Source organism: Polypterus senegalus, chromosome 13 (assembly GCF_016835505.1).
Source record: "Polypterus senegalus isolate Bchr_013 chromosome 13, ASM1683550v1, whole genome shotgun sequence".
NCBI classification, from domain to species: Eukaryota; Metazoa; Chordata; class Cladistia; order Polypteriformes; family Polypteridae; genus Polypterus; species Polypterus senegalus.
In genome coordinates, this window is record NC_053166.1 from 136,756,706 (window position 1) to 136,775,814 (window position 19,109).

At 37.9% G+C, this 19,109-nt stretch overlaps 2 protein-coding genes across 2 annotated transcripts in view; one reads left to right on the forward strand and one right to left on the reverse strand.

Moving 5' to 3' along the window:
* cog7 (component of oligomeric golgi complex 7) overlaps window positions 1-8,086 on the forward strand; it is a 50,153-nt gene extending 42,067 nt beyond the window's left edge. The window contains exons 15-18 of the mRNA XM_039776231.1: window positions 1,201-1,284; window positions 1,623-1,737; window positions 2,868-3,011; window positions 7,781-8,086. Coding sequence (XP_039632165.1) covers window positions 1,201-1,284; window positions 1,623-1,737; window positions 2,868-3,011; window positions 7,781-7,956 — 519 coding nt within the window. The 3' untranslated portion in view covers window positions 7,957-8,086. The remainder of the gene's footprint in view (window positions 1-1,200; window positions 1,285-1,622; window positions 1,738-2,867; window positions 3,012-7,780) is intronic.
* A 1,688-nt stretch (window positions 8,087-9,774) lies between these two features.
* The window catches only part of LOC120542888 (amiloride-sensitive sodium channel subunit beta-like), a 30,464-nt gene continuing 21,129 nt past the window's right edge, over window positions 9,775-19,109 (reverse strand). Inside the window, exons 12-13 of the mRNA XM_039775605.1 lie at window positions 17,246-17,321; window positions 9,775-12,769 (exon numbers count right to left, since the gene is read on the reverse strand). Coding sequence (XP_039631539.1) covers window positions 12,398-12,769; window positions 17,246-17,321 — 448 coding nt within the window. The 3' untranslated portion in view covers window positions 9,775-12,397. The remainder of the gene's footprint in view (window positions 12,770-17,245; window positions 17,322-19,109) is intronic.

Here is a 19,109-nt window from a genome sequence, read left to right on the forward strand (position 1 = left end):
CTCAGCTCTTAGCTCCTTACACTCCTTATAATCTTCTTACTGTCCCACGCACCAGACTCTCCACCTTGGCAGGCAGGTCCTTCAGAGCTATGGTTCCTCAACTCTGGAACTCTCTTCCCTAGTCTCTCTGAGATTGCTCCTCTTTCTGCACTTTCAAATCTCAACTGAAAACTTTCCTCTTCTACGAACTTTTGTCATCTGTGTAACGTTTTTTTTTTTTCTCTGCATGTAAAGCGACATAAATGTAACTTATTATTTTATTATTAAAAACATCTCCACAGCCATTATTCTTTAGTTGTTGGGTCTGCACCATGCATAATGCTTTGAATTTTGGCCAACAAGCTCCATCTTAGTTTTATCTGACCACAAAACCTTTTCCCACATCCTAGCTGAGTCCTTCTGATGTATTGCGTTGAACTCCAGACAGTTTTATGGATTTTTCGGAGTCATGGCTTCTTTTTTGCTATCCTTCTAAACAGACCACTGTTATGGGATGCTCTCGATATTGTAGACTCCTACACATGTACCCCAGTTTCAGTAACTGACTTCTGTAGTTCCTTCAAAGTGACGGCTGACTTCTGTGTAGCTTTCCTTTTGTGTGCTTACACTTCTGTTATCAGCATAACCAGTTGCTGGTATCAAAGGAGCAATCATTTTTGAATGTAGGTATTAGGTAGTGCTTAATTTATTGTTACATTGAAAAGAAGTAAACATCCAGATTTGACATGTTTGTTTCTTCAGGATCCATTTTATCAAACACTGGATTTAGCTTCATCACATCCACTTTTAAAGTGTGCAGTAATGCAGAGCGGCAGACAGAACAAATGCTTCCAGCTGCCATTGTGTCGACTCCTGTGATGTGTGTTTGCCTCACTGTTTAGAGAGATGCAGAATTTGTTGAAATCACAGCATTTCAAATATGAAAATATTTAATATTAGTTTACTGTCCACGAAACACGAGCATTATAGACAGTTTATTGTAGAAGTCAGTAGAGCTGATGTCATTCAAAATTTAAAAATGTCTGATTTCAATTTTGTAATAGGAGTATGTGCTGCTGGAGGGTGTCGTTTGAGTCCTGATCCCCACACCATCACTCCCACAAGCACGTTGGCGTTTAGATTTTGTGCTGTCCTGCCTGATTTTTTTTTTTTTTCCAGTTGCATTTCAATTTTCTTATTTCATTTTTTTTTTCCCCCCAGATCTGGAGCACGGTTGGCACTGGCGATACCCTGACAGATGACCTGCCAACTTTTAGTCTCGCCCCTCTTGAATACATTACAAATGTAAGCACAGTATTTCAGCCTTACGATGATGTATTAAAGCTATTGTTGCTCTAAGCCAAGGTACAATAAAGGGAATTGGTCAGATCGGAAAGACTTCATTCTAAGTGAAGGTTGGACCTTGGCAAGTCACTTCAGCTGCCACTGATCTCTACTGCCGATAAAAGAATATCAAGCAAAACAGTATCTTTTTACCGGCATTGCAGGGACTTTCAGAGTGACTTTCTTTGTTTGTGGTTTTGTAAAGCTTTATTGTTTAAAAATAAACATGTGAATTGCTAGTCTTCAACTGTTTTTTTGTCCTTCAGTATCAAAATATACTTTGCCCCATTTCTTTTTAGATTGGCCAGTACATTATGTCACTACCGCTGCATTTAGAGCCTTTTGTCACGCAAGAGGATCCAGCTTTAGAGTTGGCATTACATGCTGGGAAGCTTCCATTTCCTCCAGAGCAAGGTACGGCTCTCTATGACGTTCAAACCTGCGGTGTTTTAAAACGGTTCTATTGGCACAAATTTAATAGGATTTTTATGGATGATGAGTCAGAAACTGTAGGAAAGGGAACTGGTGTTCACCAGTCACTCCTGATCAGTCCAGTGGAGCAAATTTAATTATAAAAGCTAAGGTAGTAAATGCAGATTGAATAAAGATTTCTTATTGCTAGACTTTATCGCTACTGCAGGAGAGGAGCCATTAGTGGTCACTGGTTGTCTTCTTTATTGAGAAGGTCACGATTCTCCAACCACCGTTCTCTTTTACACACCCTGAAAAATGTAAAGTGTGCATTTATAGTTTGTCAGTGTTGATGAAAGTCTGCCATTGTGTGTATGAATACCGGTGAAGTATTTCAGGGGTTTAAAAGCTGAATTCATGTGCACAGCAGGCCATCCCAGAACTTAATAAGTAATCTGAGAATTTTTAATCAACATTTAACATTAACTGCTGGAGGTGGAAAGATTGTAAAGATAAGTAGCAGGAACTCGCAGGCCTAGAGCTGGTTTATAGTTAATTAAAAAACAGAAGAAAAATCCAAGAATTCAATCCCCTCACGCTAATTTTATGTTTGCTTATTACAAGATGTAGTCAGCTGGCCTTTTACGGAAGTGTAATTTTAAAAGTACATTTCAGCCATTAATAAGAAATGAGTCTTATTGAGAGTGGAGAACTAAAACTGCAAATGCAGTGTATGATTTCCTTTCAGTATATTGGGAGCAAAAACGTTTAAAGCAGTTTTTAGAAAGTGATTTTATGGCAGATACTAACAGGTTGTATTTTTTTATACACACCACCTTTAATGATTCGTATTTTCACTAAATGATGACTTTTGGCACAAAATACACGGGTTATTCTTACTCTAAAAATACGGAGAGGCTGAGTGAATTGCTATGATCTGAAGTCCTCCACTCCTTTCACTTGCATAAAGCTGTTGTGTGTGACATGCGAGGAGCTTGGCCAAGACTTAGCTGCAAGCCATAGTGGGATTTAGTTTGTGCTGAATCGTTAGAATAGTAAACACCAACATTATCAGTAATGACAGGGTTCTTTGGGACGTGTATTCATTTTCAGTTTTTATCTGCTTGCTAAAGGTGATGATTTACCTGAGCTTGACAACATAGCAGACTGCTGGTTGGGGTCTATAGCAAGAGCAACAATGCAGACATACGGTGATGTCATTCTACAAATCCCAGTCTTGACTCCACACTCGACCAAACAGTTGGCCACAGACATCGGTACGTACTGACGTTTTTCATTTTGTTTTTTTGTTTTTTTTTTAAATTAGAAAACTTGTTAAGAGAACAGCCCAACAAAGCTTGTCAAATGTACGCTCCTAATTTCTCTATCATAACCTCAGGTCGAGTTTTGAAGGTCCCCAAAGTACTTCTGTTTACTGTGCTACTTAGTTACTTGTTGTATGCATCAGTTGTTCTCTGTGTAAAGAAAAACTTTCAAAATGTTTGTGGAGAAAAGCCAAGCAAAATGACACCTTTTATTGGCTAACTAAAAAGATTACAATATGCAAGCTTTCGAGGCAACTCCGGCCCCTTCTTCAGGCACGATGCCATAGTAAGTTTCCATCTGTAACCCCATGTTGTTGTTCACGAACCCATCAGAAAGAAACAGCCTGCACTAATTGCCTTCATAATTCTAAACATGTCAGTTATGTCGCCCCCTAATCCCTGTCTGAATAACGATTAATAATATCATGTCATGTATCTAATTGATTGTATGCATTTATTTAATTTTCCTAGAACTTCCGAGTTCTGTCGTGGTATTCTAAAATACTAACGTTATATCCACATTACTTCATTTTCATTTTAAAATGCAGTCATAAGTCTCAGTTTTTGGAGAAATGTCCGGCTGCAGTCAGGACAGTTTTAGGCCTCGGACAGATCCAAGCACTTCAGACACTATGAGGTCCATAAATTGACGCCCCTTGCTGGAGCCATTTGCCTGTTTCGCTGTTTTCTTTTACTCAAATGTGTGTTCAGAATTTATTAAATTTCTAAACTATTGCAGTCTGTCAGTTCTGCATGCGAAGCAGTTGTTTTGGTGTCGTATATTAGAAACAAAGCGAAGAAAAAAATCTCAACATTTTGTGTTTTATAGCACAGTGATCCCCCGCCTATCGCGGAACTTACATTTCAGACCCATCAGCGATAGGTGAAAATTTGTGATATAGAAAGACCATATAAATAAGCATATTTTTTTATAGTTTAAACCTTAAAATACCACGCAATAAACACTTGTAAACTTATTAAAACACACTTTGTAAACACATGTGATATGTGGATGTCGGGCTAAGGATATGAGTAACATAATGATAATATAATAATAATAATAATGTAGCGTACCGTCGATTCAAGACGTCCGCGTAACACTATCCTTCCCTTCTCAGAAGATGCAGGACGCTTGGGAGCCATCGTAGGGCTTAAAACAAAACAAAACGAAAAGGTCACGAAACGTTTGCTCACAACAATCGGACCACAAGCAAGGTACGCAATATGCAGAGAACTGTGAGATTCTTGCGAGATTACACCATGTTAGCAGCAGCCAATTGGAGCCCAAGAGAATGAAAATCCCGCTCTGATTGGTTGAGTCTCCTCTTTCAGCCAATAACGGGCCTTGTAAGAAATCATCTGGGTACTGTAACACAAAACTCTGTAGTGACTGCTGAAAACCGTATGCTTTGTTATGAATTGGCAGCAAAGAACACTGTAGGTAGGATGTACTTCTTGAATTTTTCTGCGATATAGCGGGGGCGCGATAGCTGAATCACGTTACAGCGGGGGATCACTGTTGTAAAAAGGAAGACACTTGACACACGTAAAAAGGTTTGGGGCAGCCACCCGTACAATATTCCTAGCTGCAAAGGTTTGTTTTTTCATTCAACAGAGTAGTTGATTGTAGAGAGTCCAAGACAGAACTGATGAAGGTTGGAAAAGATGGCGGTTTTAAATGGTCAGACAGGAAGTGATGTATGTTAACTGGAAGTGACGTAGGTTGACCGGAAGTGATGTTTCCCTGACGTCAGCCTGGGAGCCTGGACCGGAAGTGACATTCTTCTGAGCGCCGGAACTGGAAGTGACGTTCTTGATTCAGATGGGTTTTCCCGTGGCTGGTCTGTAGAGATAGCAGGAGAAGGTTTAATGCACCCCACCCTCTCCTGGCCTGGCGTGGAATTACCTTTACTTGGGCCACACAATGTCCCCCTATTCGCACGTGTGTGACAATATATACGTTATATAACTGCGTTTGCCATTCATGAGACTGCACTTTTTAATGCGTTAGTTATATGCTGCACTCAACAGTGTAGTGGCTCTGTGGCTAAGGATCTACACTGGTAATTAGGAGGTTGACCCCACATAAAAATGGGAAATGCTAAGGAAGAAGACGAAGAAGAATAAATTTATATGCTGCACTCAGTATGATTAACACTACATATTGTTAGAGTCGGAATCGAATAAATTATATAATTTATATAAACAGTCAAAATATATAATACTATGTGCGTGACGTTTAGGAGCTCTTTAGTGTACTGTCTTTGTGGTCCTCTCTGTGTTATTTCATTAGTATTGTATTATTACTGGTGTACAAAAGTTTAATAATTATATTGATGATGCATTAATTGTGGTGGAGTTTATGCTCCAGAGGAATGACACACTCGCCCTCAGAAGCACAAAGCGGTGTAAAGTAGTCGTTTGAGTCACCCAGCTAAGACCTTCTCTGTTAGTCAAGTGGCTTTGCGTACCCATTTTTGGATGGCTGGTGACCTCGCAGCAAGTACAAAGAGACGTTTGTTACATTAGCATGACAATTTAATCTGGTGAAGCTTTTTTTTTTATTTATAACACATACATAGTTTTTGCACACACGTTGTTTGTCACCATTACTATAACAGCACGTTTAGCACAAAAGTGTACCACAGACACAGGGTGGGGGGGCACAGAAAGTGGGTGGAGTCAAAAGAGATGCAGCTGACAGGGGCGTCATCTTACGGGCCTCAGAATGTGTCAGGTCGCTGAATCTGTCCGAGGCCTAAAACTGTCCTGACTGCAGCTGGACTCTATTGAGTTTCTGTCTTTTTTCCACCCTACCCCAGTGTTTTTAACCCCTGAAAACAGAGACGTTTGAAAACGCTATCCAGAGCCGTGTATTTCTGAAAAAAACGGCTCATCTTCTCAGTGCAGATGGGGGGAAAAATGTAGAGTTTTAAAAACAAAGACTCTAATCTCGCTTTAATTGATTTGTGTTTATGACGTAGGCCTTCCCTGGTCAGATCCTGCTCACTACCACGTCTCATTTCCTGATTCATCACCCTTCACGAGAGAAAAGCACATTCCAACTTAGAGTTGCTTTCCACGGCGCATGCTTACGTGTATGCATCTAAATTGTGCTTTGTACAGTTAGAAAGCTACATAAATACACAAAATGCAAATTAATTACCGGTTATTACTTTTTGTGTCTCACCTCGTGTGTGTGTGTGTCTCTTGTGTATATATAATATATGAAATGTATAAATTAATCTGTTGAATGTCATTATGGCCTCACAGTTTCTAAGGATATCCCAGTTAATATTTGGTAATTAATGCCTCCCATCACCAGAAAACCTCCGTCTAAATGTGTTTTTTTTTTTTTTGAAATATGATTATTATAAAGGTGCATATTGAACTAATAACTAATTTCTGCATTGCGTTATCTTTAACGTTCCAAATATCAGGCAACTATCCCTAACACTTTTCGTCAAATCCAAATGCACTCACTGTGATACATTAGGCGCCCATGAAGCACTTGAAGCCAACACACATCCACTTTCTCCTTCCTGTGAATGGCAGCTCTCACACCTTTTGAGTTTGGATTCTTCTTCCTAATTTATGTGATTTCCCCCCCTCAGACCCCCCTTCCGTGTTATACTCATTCCTGTCCCATAGGTTTTAGCCTGGTTTCTGTTGTTTGCTATAGTGGGACTGTACTCTGGAGCAGCGGTCAATGCTCCTCATTAGCACTTCCTTTAAGTGCTGTAGAATGCACAGCAGGTACTGTTTGCAGTCCATTTGCTTCTTTAAATCTGGATTATTTTGTTTTTGTTTTAATTTTGCATTGTTAGCAGTTCATTGTTTGAGAATATTGTTGTTCAAGTCGCCCAGAATTAGAATGAATGTTCCAGCAGTGACTTTGTGCTTTACTAATAGAAACCAAAGGAAATGCCGGTGCAGCCCAAAATCAAGACCTATTCGTGCTAATGCATTAGCGCACCCTCCTACTTGTGGCAATAAAAATTAGTTTTGCAGATTTATCATTTTTTAAATAAAATACATGCCCTTCCTAAAGGTGTACTATAATACTGTTCTTTGCAGCACTACATTATTGTCTTTTTTGTTTAATCACCGATATCTTTACTACTGTATCTGGTCCATTTGTTTGGCTGAACTTCCATTCCAATGTGGCTCTTGCACTTGGCTAATAAAACCTCCTGAATTTCGGAAGGATTACTGCAGCATTAAGTCACACAGCCACATAAATCTTTCTGAAGTAAACAGAAATAAGGACGACGGGGCGGTGCAGGATATGATGCTACCTGGTCCTCAGTGCGGCAGGGATAGGCTGAGCAGGATAAAGCGGACTTGTAAATGTTACATTTTGTAGAACTCGGTGATTAATGTGGCAGTTCTTTATTTTCTTGTAGATACTCCATACACATTTTTAAGGCACAGTGCGTAGATAGTAGCAGAGAGCAGTGGAACATATTTTTAATTATTAATTTTAAATCATTCCATTTTGTAATCTGGTAGGCTTTTTAAAATTACTGTTGTCTGTTAAATGTGACATTGGCAAGAAAGATGTAGGTTTTCAGTTAACACAAATGTAAATGGGAGGCAAAAAGTTCAAAACGGACAAAACCAAGAAGATCAACAAGGTAAACATGTTTGCTGTTAATAAATAACTTAATTCAAAGCAAAGGGCCTAAAGGTTTTTTTTTTTTTTTAATTTTATTTTTTAGATTACCTCAGTAATGTGATGGATGCTTTGGGCCTGCAGCCTTCACGGACTTTACAACACATGTTGACCCTTCTGAAGGCCAAACCTGAAGATTACAGACAGACGGCAAAAGCCCTGCCAAGACGAATCGTGTCCACCATTGCAGCAATGAGAAGCATTGACCATTATGTTTCATAAAGGAACTTTGTTCTGAAGATGATTTTTCTACCAAGGTTTTATGTTATCTGTTCACTGATCTGTATTGTTTTTCTTTTCAATCATAATGTAAATATGAACCTAAATAAAATAAATGTATATGGGCATTTTACAGAGTACTGTTTTATCCATATAAGAATGCACATTAAAAGAGTTCTCAATTTTTTTACTTTGCATATAGGCTCACTTATGAGCAAGTGAATATTATACACAGTCCTCCTTTATGCCACTTACACATCTGTACTTGTATTTTAGACAGCGTTTATCAAAGAGACTCCACAATCTTCAAGAGATTCAAAAAACAAAAGTTTGCAGTGAAGTTTGACCAGGGCCGTGCAGTTGAAGATCACATACATTATTAAACAATACTAGTAACTGTTTCAAACCCGCTTAATCTGGTTCAGAGTCACGAGAGGCTGAAGCCTATCCTGGCAGCACTGGGTGCAAAGCAGGGCATCCACTCATTACAGTACCAGACACGTGAGAGGAAAGCTGGAGTACGTGGAGGAAGACCCTTGGGACATGTTAAGAACCTCACAGACACAGACATGCAGTGAGCTCGCTTTTGAACCCGGCCGCTAGATTCCTGAGACAGCAGGTGTGGCCGCTGTGCGACGCTATGCTAGTATGTGTGCAGGCCTGCTGTACGGGTGTTTGTGCATGCATGTTACCTTAAGTGTCCACCCAGGGATGAAAAGTGACATTCACGACGTTATTCTAATAATTCAAACAAACACTAAACATTTATGTCAAAAACTCTATAAAAGAAAATGTTTATTTCCATCTGCCCTGAAAAGTAAAGGTTCACTTCTTTCTGGTGATGACCATTTCTATAGCTTTCTGTGATCACAATACTAATATGCAGCACACTTACAGCAGACATGTAATGAACTTCAAGCCACTATTGTTCAGCAGTAAAAGGCGTTGATTTAATTAAGACGGACCGCTTTCTCTTCTAGGCATGTGAAGCAGCCGATATTTGCTTTGGCCTGACATGTGCCAGTAAACTCAGTCCTGTTCTTCTCTGCCACGAGAAAACAGCTACAAATACTAACGGCTAAAAAAAATGGAAATAGATCAAATAAAAAATTCACAATTCAGAGGTATGGCTGGATATCTTCCGAGGTTTCACGTAACACTGCAGAACACTTTGTTTAGTAACCAAGGCATTGGTGTGGCAACAAATGACACTTATTGTTAAAGTGTTAAAAAAACCATGAAGACGTGTGCCAACAAGCAATCAAACTACAAATTGCATGCCAACTACAAAAAAAGTCTGTTTTTAAAATAAAGCATACTGTTGACATTCTTTTAGGTGAGCTTGTAGGCAAAGATGCCAAACCTGAATTGTTTTCTTCTTTTCTAATCAACAGAGAGCTAAAGTGCCCCAATACAACAGAAAAAATACACACAAAGGGCACTTTAAAGCACTGCATCAGCATAAATGCCCAAAGTTCAGTGAAAACATATTGTATGCGTTTTATCACGCCAGAAATAAGGACAGTAAAGTATAATCGTGCCCAAAAGGACCTTTGTTCACTGTCATATTTCCCTGGTAGGCCCTCCGCCAACTCCAATATGAGCATTTGTTTAAAAAAAAAAATGGATTTGCAAAGTGTAGGTAATCGAGCTTTACATTTGAGGTGACTTTGTTTATGCTCACATGTACATCTGCAGTTTATCAAAATCATGCTAGGGTGTAATGCAAAAACAACAGACACACTTCAAAATCAAGATCATGATTGATAACTTATTATTATTGATGAAAAGAAAAACGGAAATGCCACAGCGCAAACAGAACGAAGCTCAAGCTTTGTGTAATCAATAAACCACATGCCTTCATTTTTATTTGATACAGTTGTCATTTACTGAATGAATTGACTTGTATACCACATGCAGGATACTTTTAAGACAAATTCCCACAAGTGATATTCATTTTGACACTTTTTGGAGATTGCATATAATAAAGGGGCAGAGCTGAAATCTGACTAATCCAGTAATAATACAACATGCTATTCTTATACAGTATTGTTTATCGTTATTTACAAGGGAGGACACTTGAATGAACATACCACCCTAATGTTTTAAAAAGCCCACTAAGCTGCACTCATCCCATTCAATCCGCTCTCAGATTGTTTCCCCTGAAAGGGCTTCACTTCAGAATACCTTAGCAAAGGCCAAGATCTGCCTTAAGGGCTGCTTTCCTGCCGGATTCATGGATGTGGTGCTCTGTTCCCCAATAGCTACCTTTGAAAGGGCTGAATAAATACGCAAAGAGTCCAAAGTCTTGCTTGGAAGTCCTCCCTTGACAAGTCACAGAAGGGCAGTCCACACTTGAACTGCTACCCCTGAAAGCACTTGCATTGAATGAACGCACCTCATTATGTTAACATGTGTCAGTCATTGCTAAATCTCAGTAAACACCAAAACAGCTTCAGAGGTAATACCTGAACTTAATTCCACTCATTATTCGTGTTTGTTTGCAGGGAATTTAGACAAAAATGTTGGGTATAAAAAACATAAAACCCTAATGATTTAAATCACAGTCACACATCATGCCCCGTATCAGGTGGCTTTAGTTGTTTCAAGCTTTGTCTTTTTAAGGCAGGTGTGATGCTTGAGAGCAGAGGGACAGGAGATGGCAAAGCTGACAAGAGTTGTTTTCTCTCTTTGGCAGTTGTGATATTTCTGAAAATGTTTTTTAAAGTCCTGACCTTTGTTGAGGACCCTACTTGTTTATGGTATGGATTTTGCATCAACCAAAACTGGACAGCTGATACATTCCCAGGGTCTGATTGCTTTTCAGCTAAGTTACTTGAAGCTAGCCATGAGAGACAAGTTCCAAGCCCCCATTTCAAAACTTTTTCCAAACCTTCACACAAAGGTCACCTTATCTAAGCCTAAACATATGTATTTTAATAATGAATGGCACTCTTGTAGCTTTTGCATTTATTTCCCATAATTCTTGTCTATTTTACATACACCCCAAAAATTCAACACTCCTTTAAAACATTTTATCAACTCACTATCCTGTTTGACTTGAAAAGACCTTCTATGAATCATTGGGCAGATAGCCAATGAGCAAAGTGCCTGCTTTTATTTCTGTTACTGAGCAATTTGTCATGATGAGCTCTGGACACACACTTTATTCACTTAAAGACTACATCTAAATGACCCTAAAATAAAACGGACAAATCAAATATAAATTAAACTAATTTTTCCCTCATTATAGCTACTAAATAATGAGCTGAGACCATGGGTTAGAAATTGGTATGAACTCTCTCTCGCAGAGAGCTCAAGTGACCACATTAGACATCAATGGCAAAAGAGAAATCTGGGATTAAAACAAAATCAGTGGGGTCCTGCTGAAGTGCAGTTTACTTAGTTACTTTGCCTTTACTGAAAAATTTTGATGGGGTTCAAAATATAACAGCAGGAGCCTCAGATATGCTACACTTAATACATTTGAACAGAACTTACAGAATGCTGAATAAATGGTGCAATAGCCATTTACACTTATAAAAAAGGTGATGCAGGGCCACCCTAAATGTAGCTGTAGGGCTATGGCAAATACCAATATAGAAGTTGAAGTAAATACACTGTTATTTAAGCTGAAAAAAAAACCCATGAGAGATCAGTTTTGAGATTAAAGCAAGACACAGAAGGCTTGTAGGAGTCCAGTAAAGAACGCATATAAAAGCCGTTTATTGTTCAAAGTCATGGGGTTTGCTAAGGTCAGTACTTTGCCAACAGGAAAAAATTGTGGACTGTGTGCCAAAGTGAAACATCATTGCTCTTTGAAATGAACACGTGAGGAAAAAGATGAGGAGCAGAAGGCAGTTTTTACATACCTTTAGGTAAAACGTCCCTTTTATTTCCTGCCAAAAATGAAGGAGATGTATCCATTAGCTGGCACACGGATGGGTTTTTGTGTAGACAAATACTGCTGGTGAAGAACTTAAGCAGACAGATAAAAGAATCCGTCTAGACTCAAGACACAGAAAAATGCAAGACACACATTGACTGAATAACTTCTTTTTCTAATGAAAATGTAGTTATCACTCAATCGGTATCTTTATTATGCCATAATCCTCTCTGCCTCATTGGATAGTGTCACAGTATTTATTACTTTCAATATATTTTAAACATAACACTTCCCTTATCAGGATAAGTATTTTTGGGCCCTTCAGAGGTACCACAATGTGCTTAACAGCTTGGAAAAAGCAACTTTGCCTCCTGGAGTGCACTTCATATGGCTCATCTCCTACACCTCTAGTGACAGATTGAAAAATAAGAAAAAAAAAAAAAGAAAACCTGCATATACAGTACATGTATAAGGAGGGAGCCATCAACAGAACTGCCTTGGCCCTTTACATTCAGACTATCAAGATTTATTTATCAACTGAAAACCAAGTACACTAGCCTATTCATTGTTTACTCTAACTGACTTCAGACGGAGAGAATCATAATGTGGCGGTGGAGTACCAGGTATTGGGTGCACCGGGTGTTCGCATGAACTCATAGTCTGCAGAGACTGACCAGAGTCAGAGGTAACATTATCAGGTTCAAATCCTGTGTTCATGTGGCCTTCAGCAAGCTGTGAAATGGATGGAGGAGGCCCCAGGTATTGGCTTTGAGCTTTCTTCAATTTCCAGTTTCGGTTCCACATGATTAATTTTATAATGGTAATCCAAAGGCAGTCAATTATGATTTCTCCAAATTCAACTATACATATCACTGAGCCACCCATCCATAATCCAAACTGACCTCCTAAATTAGACAGCAGCCATACAACCTGGGGAAAGAAAGACTCTGATTAGTTAGACATTGACCAAAGAATGGTACTTGTATCACCATATCTAATAACAATTGTATTTTATGGCTTTGTTTAATTGTTCCTGCAGACTCAACAACTGGCAATGAACAAACCTTTAAAACCAGTACAGGGCCCACTCCTGGGTATCTCCTACAGTCTATATAGTACAATTTACTGGCATGACAAAATCACAGTAGTGGTCTGAAGTTTATTAAAGAGTTTGAAGCCACAAGTATTAAATGTAAAAACCTTCAAAACCAGTGAATCTCACGTACTGCTGAGCATTTTTCTTCCTGTATATGCTAAAACAAGGGTGAGCAATGTTGGTCCTAGTGACTGCAGGTTTTTCTTTTATCCAAATTTCTTAGTGAAAAGTCAATTATTGCTAATGAAGAACTTATTGCTCGAGCAACATTTGAAAGCTTCATTTTAGTTGTCTCGCTTGTTAACATTTAGCACCCTTAATAGCTTATTTTAGTCTTAAAATGCTGCATTCATTGTTCTTAACTGCTCCTTGTTAGCGATAAGATGCAAATGACAAACCAGCAGGTCTCAGTCTAACTTGTCCCCAATTACATCTGTGTGTATTAATCATGAACTAACTGGTTAGTGAAATAGTTGGATGGAAACTAAATTGAAAAATGTTAAGGACTGAGAATTACTCATCTGTTTTTAGGCTTCAAATCATCCAGATGGTATCCTTAGAAAGGAAATAAATCAACTATATAAGAATGACCTGACATGGCAGAGTTAAAACACTAACAAACCACAAAATTAAATAAGGTTCGCTATTGGTAAGGATTAGTTTCTTATTAAACAACAGGGTTGGAACAAAAACCTGCCGTCACAGCCACTGTGGCCCACTAAGACTGACATTGCTCACCCCTATGCTAAACCATCTATCAATGGCAAAAAACACAAAATACTGTACTCGCTGTTTTCAATGCATTATTTAGGTTATTTGATCATCCAAGCTAGGGGCAAGCAAAAGTATTTGCTTACTGAGGAGGAAAGGATTACTGGACAAGAAAGCTAGAGGCTGCTGGAAAGTACTGTAATCTGGTCACTCTAGCACACTGCATTGCAGACACATTGACTCCAGAATTCAATCTAGGAGATGTCTGAAAGTGAGCCCTGTAAAGGTTTTAATAGCCAATTCATTGCTAACAGAGTTTGAAGTGCAGACAAAGTAAAGCCTTACAGTGTGGCCAATTATATTACAATGTGAGATTGGAAAGTAAAGTCATAAAAAGTAATTACACACCATAAATTGTTTTTTATTTTTTAACCTGTGGAGATATCAAAATTTGATCTTCATAAAAATGGTATATTTAGATAAAAGTGGTATAACTGAAAAAACAATGAAAATTTTGCTTTGCAATAATGTATTCAATTAAATAAATGAACAGATATGTCATTTCCATTTGTGAACAAAGTATGTACACTGTTGGCATTAACACCCTCAAGTAGCCTTTTCCCCCAACTGGCTAGCTGTACCTGACACTGACTGGGAGAAAGTTTCTTTCAGTTGTGTGATGTCTGAGGAGTGTCTTGTGTGCACAGCCCATTTCCAATCCCCCACAGCATCTTGATGGAATTCAGATCTAAGCTTTGACTTGATCATTCCAGAACCCTCCATTTCTTTCTTTTCAGCCATTCCTTGGTGGCTTACTAATATGTTTATGGTCATTGTCAAGTTGCAAGTTTCACTTTTGGTTGAGCTTCAATCTTCTCACAGATGGTCTCATATTATCCTAAAGCATGTTCTGGTACAATGAAGAATTCATAGTAGATTCTATGATGGTAAGCTACCAAGGCCCTGATGCAGCAAAGCAGCCACTAAGCAAAGTGTTTCCACCACTGTAGTTTATAATTAGTATCAGGTTTTTTCTGGTTAAATGCTGTCATTGGTTTTTGCCAAACAAGTCCCATAGTACTGTGGCAAAATGACTTTAAGAATATTTCAAGAATACATTATTTCAGAAGTCCTGGTCTTTGCTTGGGTGCTAGTGGGAAAACTTTTGTGTCTTTAGTCTTGGTCAGCGAAGGATTCCATCTCCTTGTAGATCTCATTTGACAACCACAGTGGCAATAGCTATTTGTAGGTCTTGTGATTAAATTCTGAGGTTGTTGGAGACTTCTTTCAGTATCTTGCATTCTGCTCTAGGGCAAAACTTGCAGGGTGGCCTATCCTGGACAAGTTGTCAGTGGTTTGAAGACATCTCCACTTGTATATGATCTTCCAGACAGTGGAATGATTGACTCACAATGGAGATTCTTTTAAATACTGTCCCAGATTCACAGACATCTATAACCCTCTTTCTGAAGGCCTCAGAAAGCTCTTTTAATCTCAGCATGGTGATAACACACACTTCAACAAAATAGAGCAAACCAAACTAAATGCCATAGGTTTAAATAAGACAGGTTCTGCCAAGATCCTCTCTAATGATGTTCTAATCATTTCTACCTGATTTGAATGTTAGGTATTTAAGGTAGTGATAAATATGGAGGTGTGCTTACTTTTTCCTCATGTGAGCTTCGCATTTATGTTTTTTTTTTAAATTTTACAATAGACTACAAAATGTAAATATGGCATAATTTTTGTTTTGTTATATCACCTTTACCTATATACACTATTTAAATGAAGATTAAATCTTGATATGTCTTGATAATCAAAGAGTTTTGTTTGGCCTTTTTATTACACATTTGTGATTTCCCTCCTTTGTTCATCCTCTCCTTTTTCAATGGCTGTTTTTTGTTATAGGTGGTGCTACCAATGTGATTCACATATTCTGTTATTTTACAAAAATCATTTCTTTTGGATAATTAGTACATGGCAAAAATAAGAAAAATTAAGGATTGAGACTACATGTTGGTCAAAATGTGGCATTGCTTTCACTTGGAAGTGCTACCTAGGTTACAGACTAGGCAGCATATGCTCAAATAACTAATTGTTGCCCAAAGACAGGGTCCCAGCTAAGAAAATTGGAAAAATAAAAACTGCCACCTGTGAAGTGAAACCAAAGCAATCAAGAAATGGAAAAAAATCCTAATGTGAATATTCATCTTCTTTTAGTGTAGAAAACTAACATACAATATACAAGGAAATGAAAACTGTAAAGGCAGATTAAATACATCTGAAACTCATTCATACCCTAACAGGGAAATTCCGATACTGTTTAAATAATGGGGCTTGTTTTCTCATCTAAAGTGTCCTACTGAATCTAAGTAGATACCTAGCCTTTTTTTTCTAAAATTACATCTTCACCATAGTGGCTGCATTTCCTTCATGTATATTAAAGCATACTACTATGATCCTTAGCCTCTCCCTTAGTGAGATCTTGGCTATTTAACAAATTTTCTTTTGGAGTTAGTGTAATCAAAATGTTAAATAAAAAGCATACATTTTTGAATGGATTTGTTAAGTTGGCTTTTCTCACACCTTGCAGCATATACCTTTAAACTAAAAGAATGTGCTTTTGGTGGTGTTCTACTTTCAGATGGATCTTTTGATGTTCATCGTTCACAATTGTTGGTATAGGCCTCGCCATTATAATGTATATGTACTAAAGGGGTACGCTTTCTTAATTATACGCCTATATTATATTGAATCTATCATGTATATAATTGTGCGTGTGTATTTAATAAAGAGAGAAAAGGTATATAGATAACGTACATATAACATGTCCAACCATTTTTTTTATTTCTGGTACAAGATATCTAAAAGTGATAGCCTGTTCTAGTTGAACTGGGTGCAAGGCAGATGCCGACTCCGAAATTAATACCACTTCACTAGGGGTGTATTCATACACACAATCACACTTGCTTATCTTGAGCCAGCAAAGAATCACCAATTAACATAACACATGGCTTTGGGTTGTAGGATGAACCATGCACACACACGACTAATTATCCATCCATTCATTCATTTTCTTTATCTGTTTATCCAGGGCAGGGTTGTAGGGCAGCTGAGCCTATCCTAGCAGTCATCAGATGTAGGCAGCAACAACTGCTGGAGATGTTGCCAGTATATTGCTTAGTAAACACACAGACACACAATCACTTTCGGCCCTTTAGATACAGTATACATAGGCTATAGAGGCTTTTGTCTTTAAAAAAAAAAAAAAAAACATTACAGGTGTACTCCAACTACTTTTGCACTGGAGTTGGGTGGCATGAGTGGCAGGGCTTGAACCTGCTGTTTCCCAGCACCAAAATAATGCTGTCATATTCTGCTTTTCTCATTGTCTGCATGGGGTTTGCACATTCATCCATGTCACTCCTGATATGATTGTGTGGGTGTATGCATGATTGTGCTCTATGATGGACTAGTTCATGGTTTGTGCCCAACGTTCTTGGGACAGGCACCAGCAATGAATGAAGTGGATTAAGGGGCTTGAAAAAGGATGGATGTATTGGAGATGTTTCCTTACTTCTTACATTTCCATAACTTACTGTAGTAGAAGACGATTCTGTTATGCTCCTGTGATTTATTTCCTTAAAATATAAGTTCATCTTCATAACTCCATCTCTGCAAAATAGAAATTACATTATTTATGAGTTTAGTAGGCACACACACACAACCATATGCTACTCCTGGTTCAAAATATCACTATTTTACACCATATCGAGCTATGTGTCCTAAATCAAAATGAAATATTTCTGTCCATCAGAACTATTTAGTGACTTTCTCCTGATGGAACTGAAAGAGGCTGGGGAGGTGGGGGTTTATGGGTTGCTGCTCTTAGAAAGGAAAATAATATAATCATGGCATGCAGTATACTAATAGTACTTCTAATCAATTTTTATAGTCATGGAAGGCTGGAGACTATCCTGGCATAGCAGAAACATTCCCTGGACATACCCACACATATACACAAGGCAAAGCATCAATCACAAACAGTTTAACCAGCACTTCTTTGGGATCTGGAGGGAAACAGAAGTACAGTACCCAGAGAAAAAGACATGCAGACAATGATCAGATGTAGAATTCAAATCCAGAATTTGAACTGCGCATTAACCACTATGCTGCCTTAAGGTAGAGAAAAAATAAACAAAAAATTTCCTATTAGATTGAATTTCGTTAAATTGATACAAAAAAGAAAAATGCTTAGAAAACCCATCTATAATTACATACTTTTCTTGGTTGGAATATTAAATAACAGCCCCTCCTATTAGAAAATACCACCTGCAACACTCTTTTGTAATTCTGTCTTTCACGGCAGCTAAATTATAAACTCCCCTGCGTGCAGTTTGCCATACCCCACAGGGGTGTGTGTGTTTTTGAGAATATCTGTTTCCTTCCACAATACAAGCTTAAAGACTTAAAGCAAGTGGAGCTGCTGAGGAAGACTCCATGGCAAAGGTATACTTTACATTCTTTAAAATGCAGATATTTGTCCAGACACTCAACTTTACTCCCTAGTTTAAATCAATGCATAGCTCTACAAAACCTCTCTAAATTCTGTCAAATACCATTTAGATGCACCAATACATTTTGATCTTGCCAGTTTAGCTAACCCACTAAAGTGTTTTCACAATGTAGATGTTTATTCTGTAAACTAGACGTTAAGCCCGTTACAATAATGGGTGCTAGAACAGTAGTGCATAAACATTAGTAGCAACAGTCTATATTAAATGTCAAGGGACCTTGACCTCATTCTGTTTCTTGTCTTAATTTTTTTTTTTTTGTCAAAAATATTTCTGCAAGAAGCCTAAAGTAAAATAATAATAAAAATAAAATATAAACGTTTTTGACAATACAGTAAGTATAATTAATATTGCCTTAGTGTAAAACTTTTTAACAATCTGTAAGACACAATATCTGAAGAAGATATTTAGGTAAAATTTTCTATTTTTTTACCTCATGAGATTTTTCTATACAATTTCATTATAGACAACATTTCTTGTAAATATTTTGTCCGAGTTTGGCAACAGTTTGCCTTGTTCAGGAATCTCTACAACCTTGACAACAACATCTGGAAAACTTCTAACTCTTGATAATGCAACATATAACTGACCGTGGCTGAATACTGGTTCTGGCAAGTAAATGCCAACTTTTCTAAGGTTTGCTCTTCTGAGTCTCTCTTTTAGCGTTTTTCTGACGCTCATTTTCTTTTTCTTCAATCGATCTATTTGCTCGTATTTTTCTTTGTCTTTCAGCCTTTCTTTTGTTGATTTTTACTTGTTGAGCTGACCGTTCTTCCAGGAGATGTTGCTTATATAGGATTTGATTGTCTGTGTCTTTTGTCCTACTTGACGTGTCCTTTTATTTTGTTAGTATATTAGTTATATTGTTAGTAGATAGGTCCGTAATATT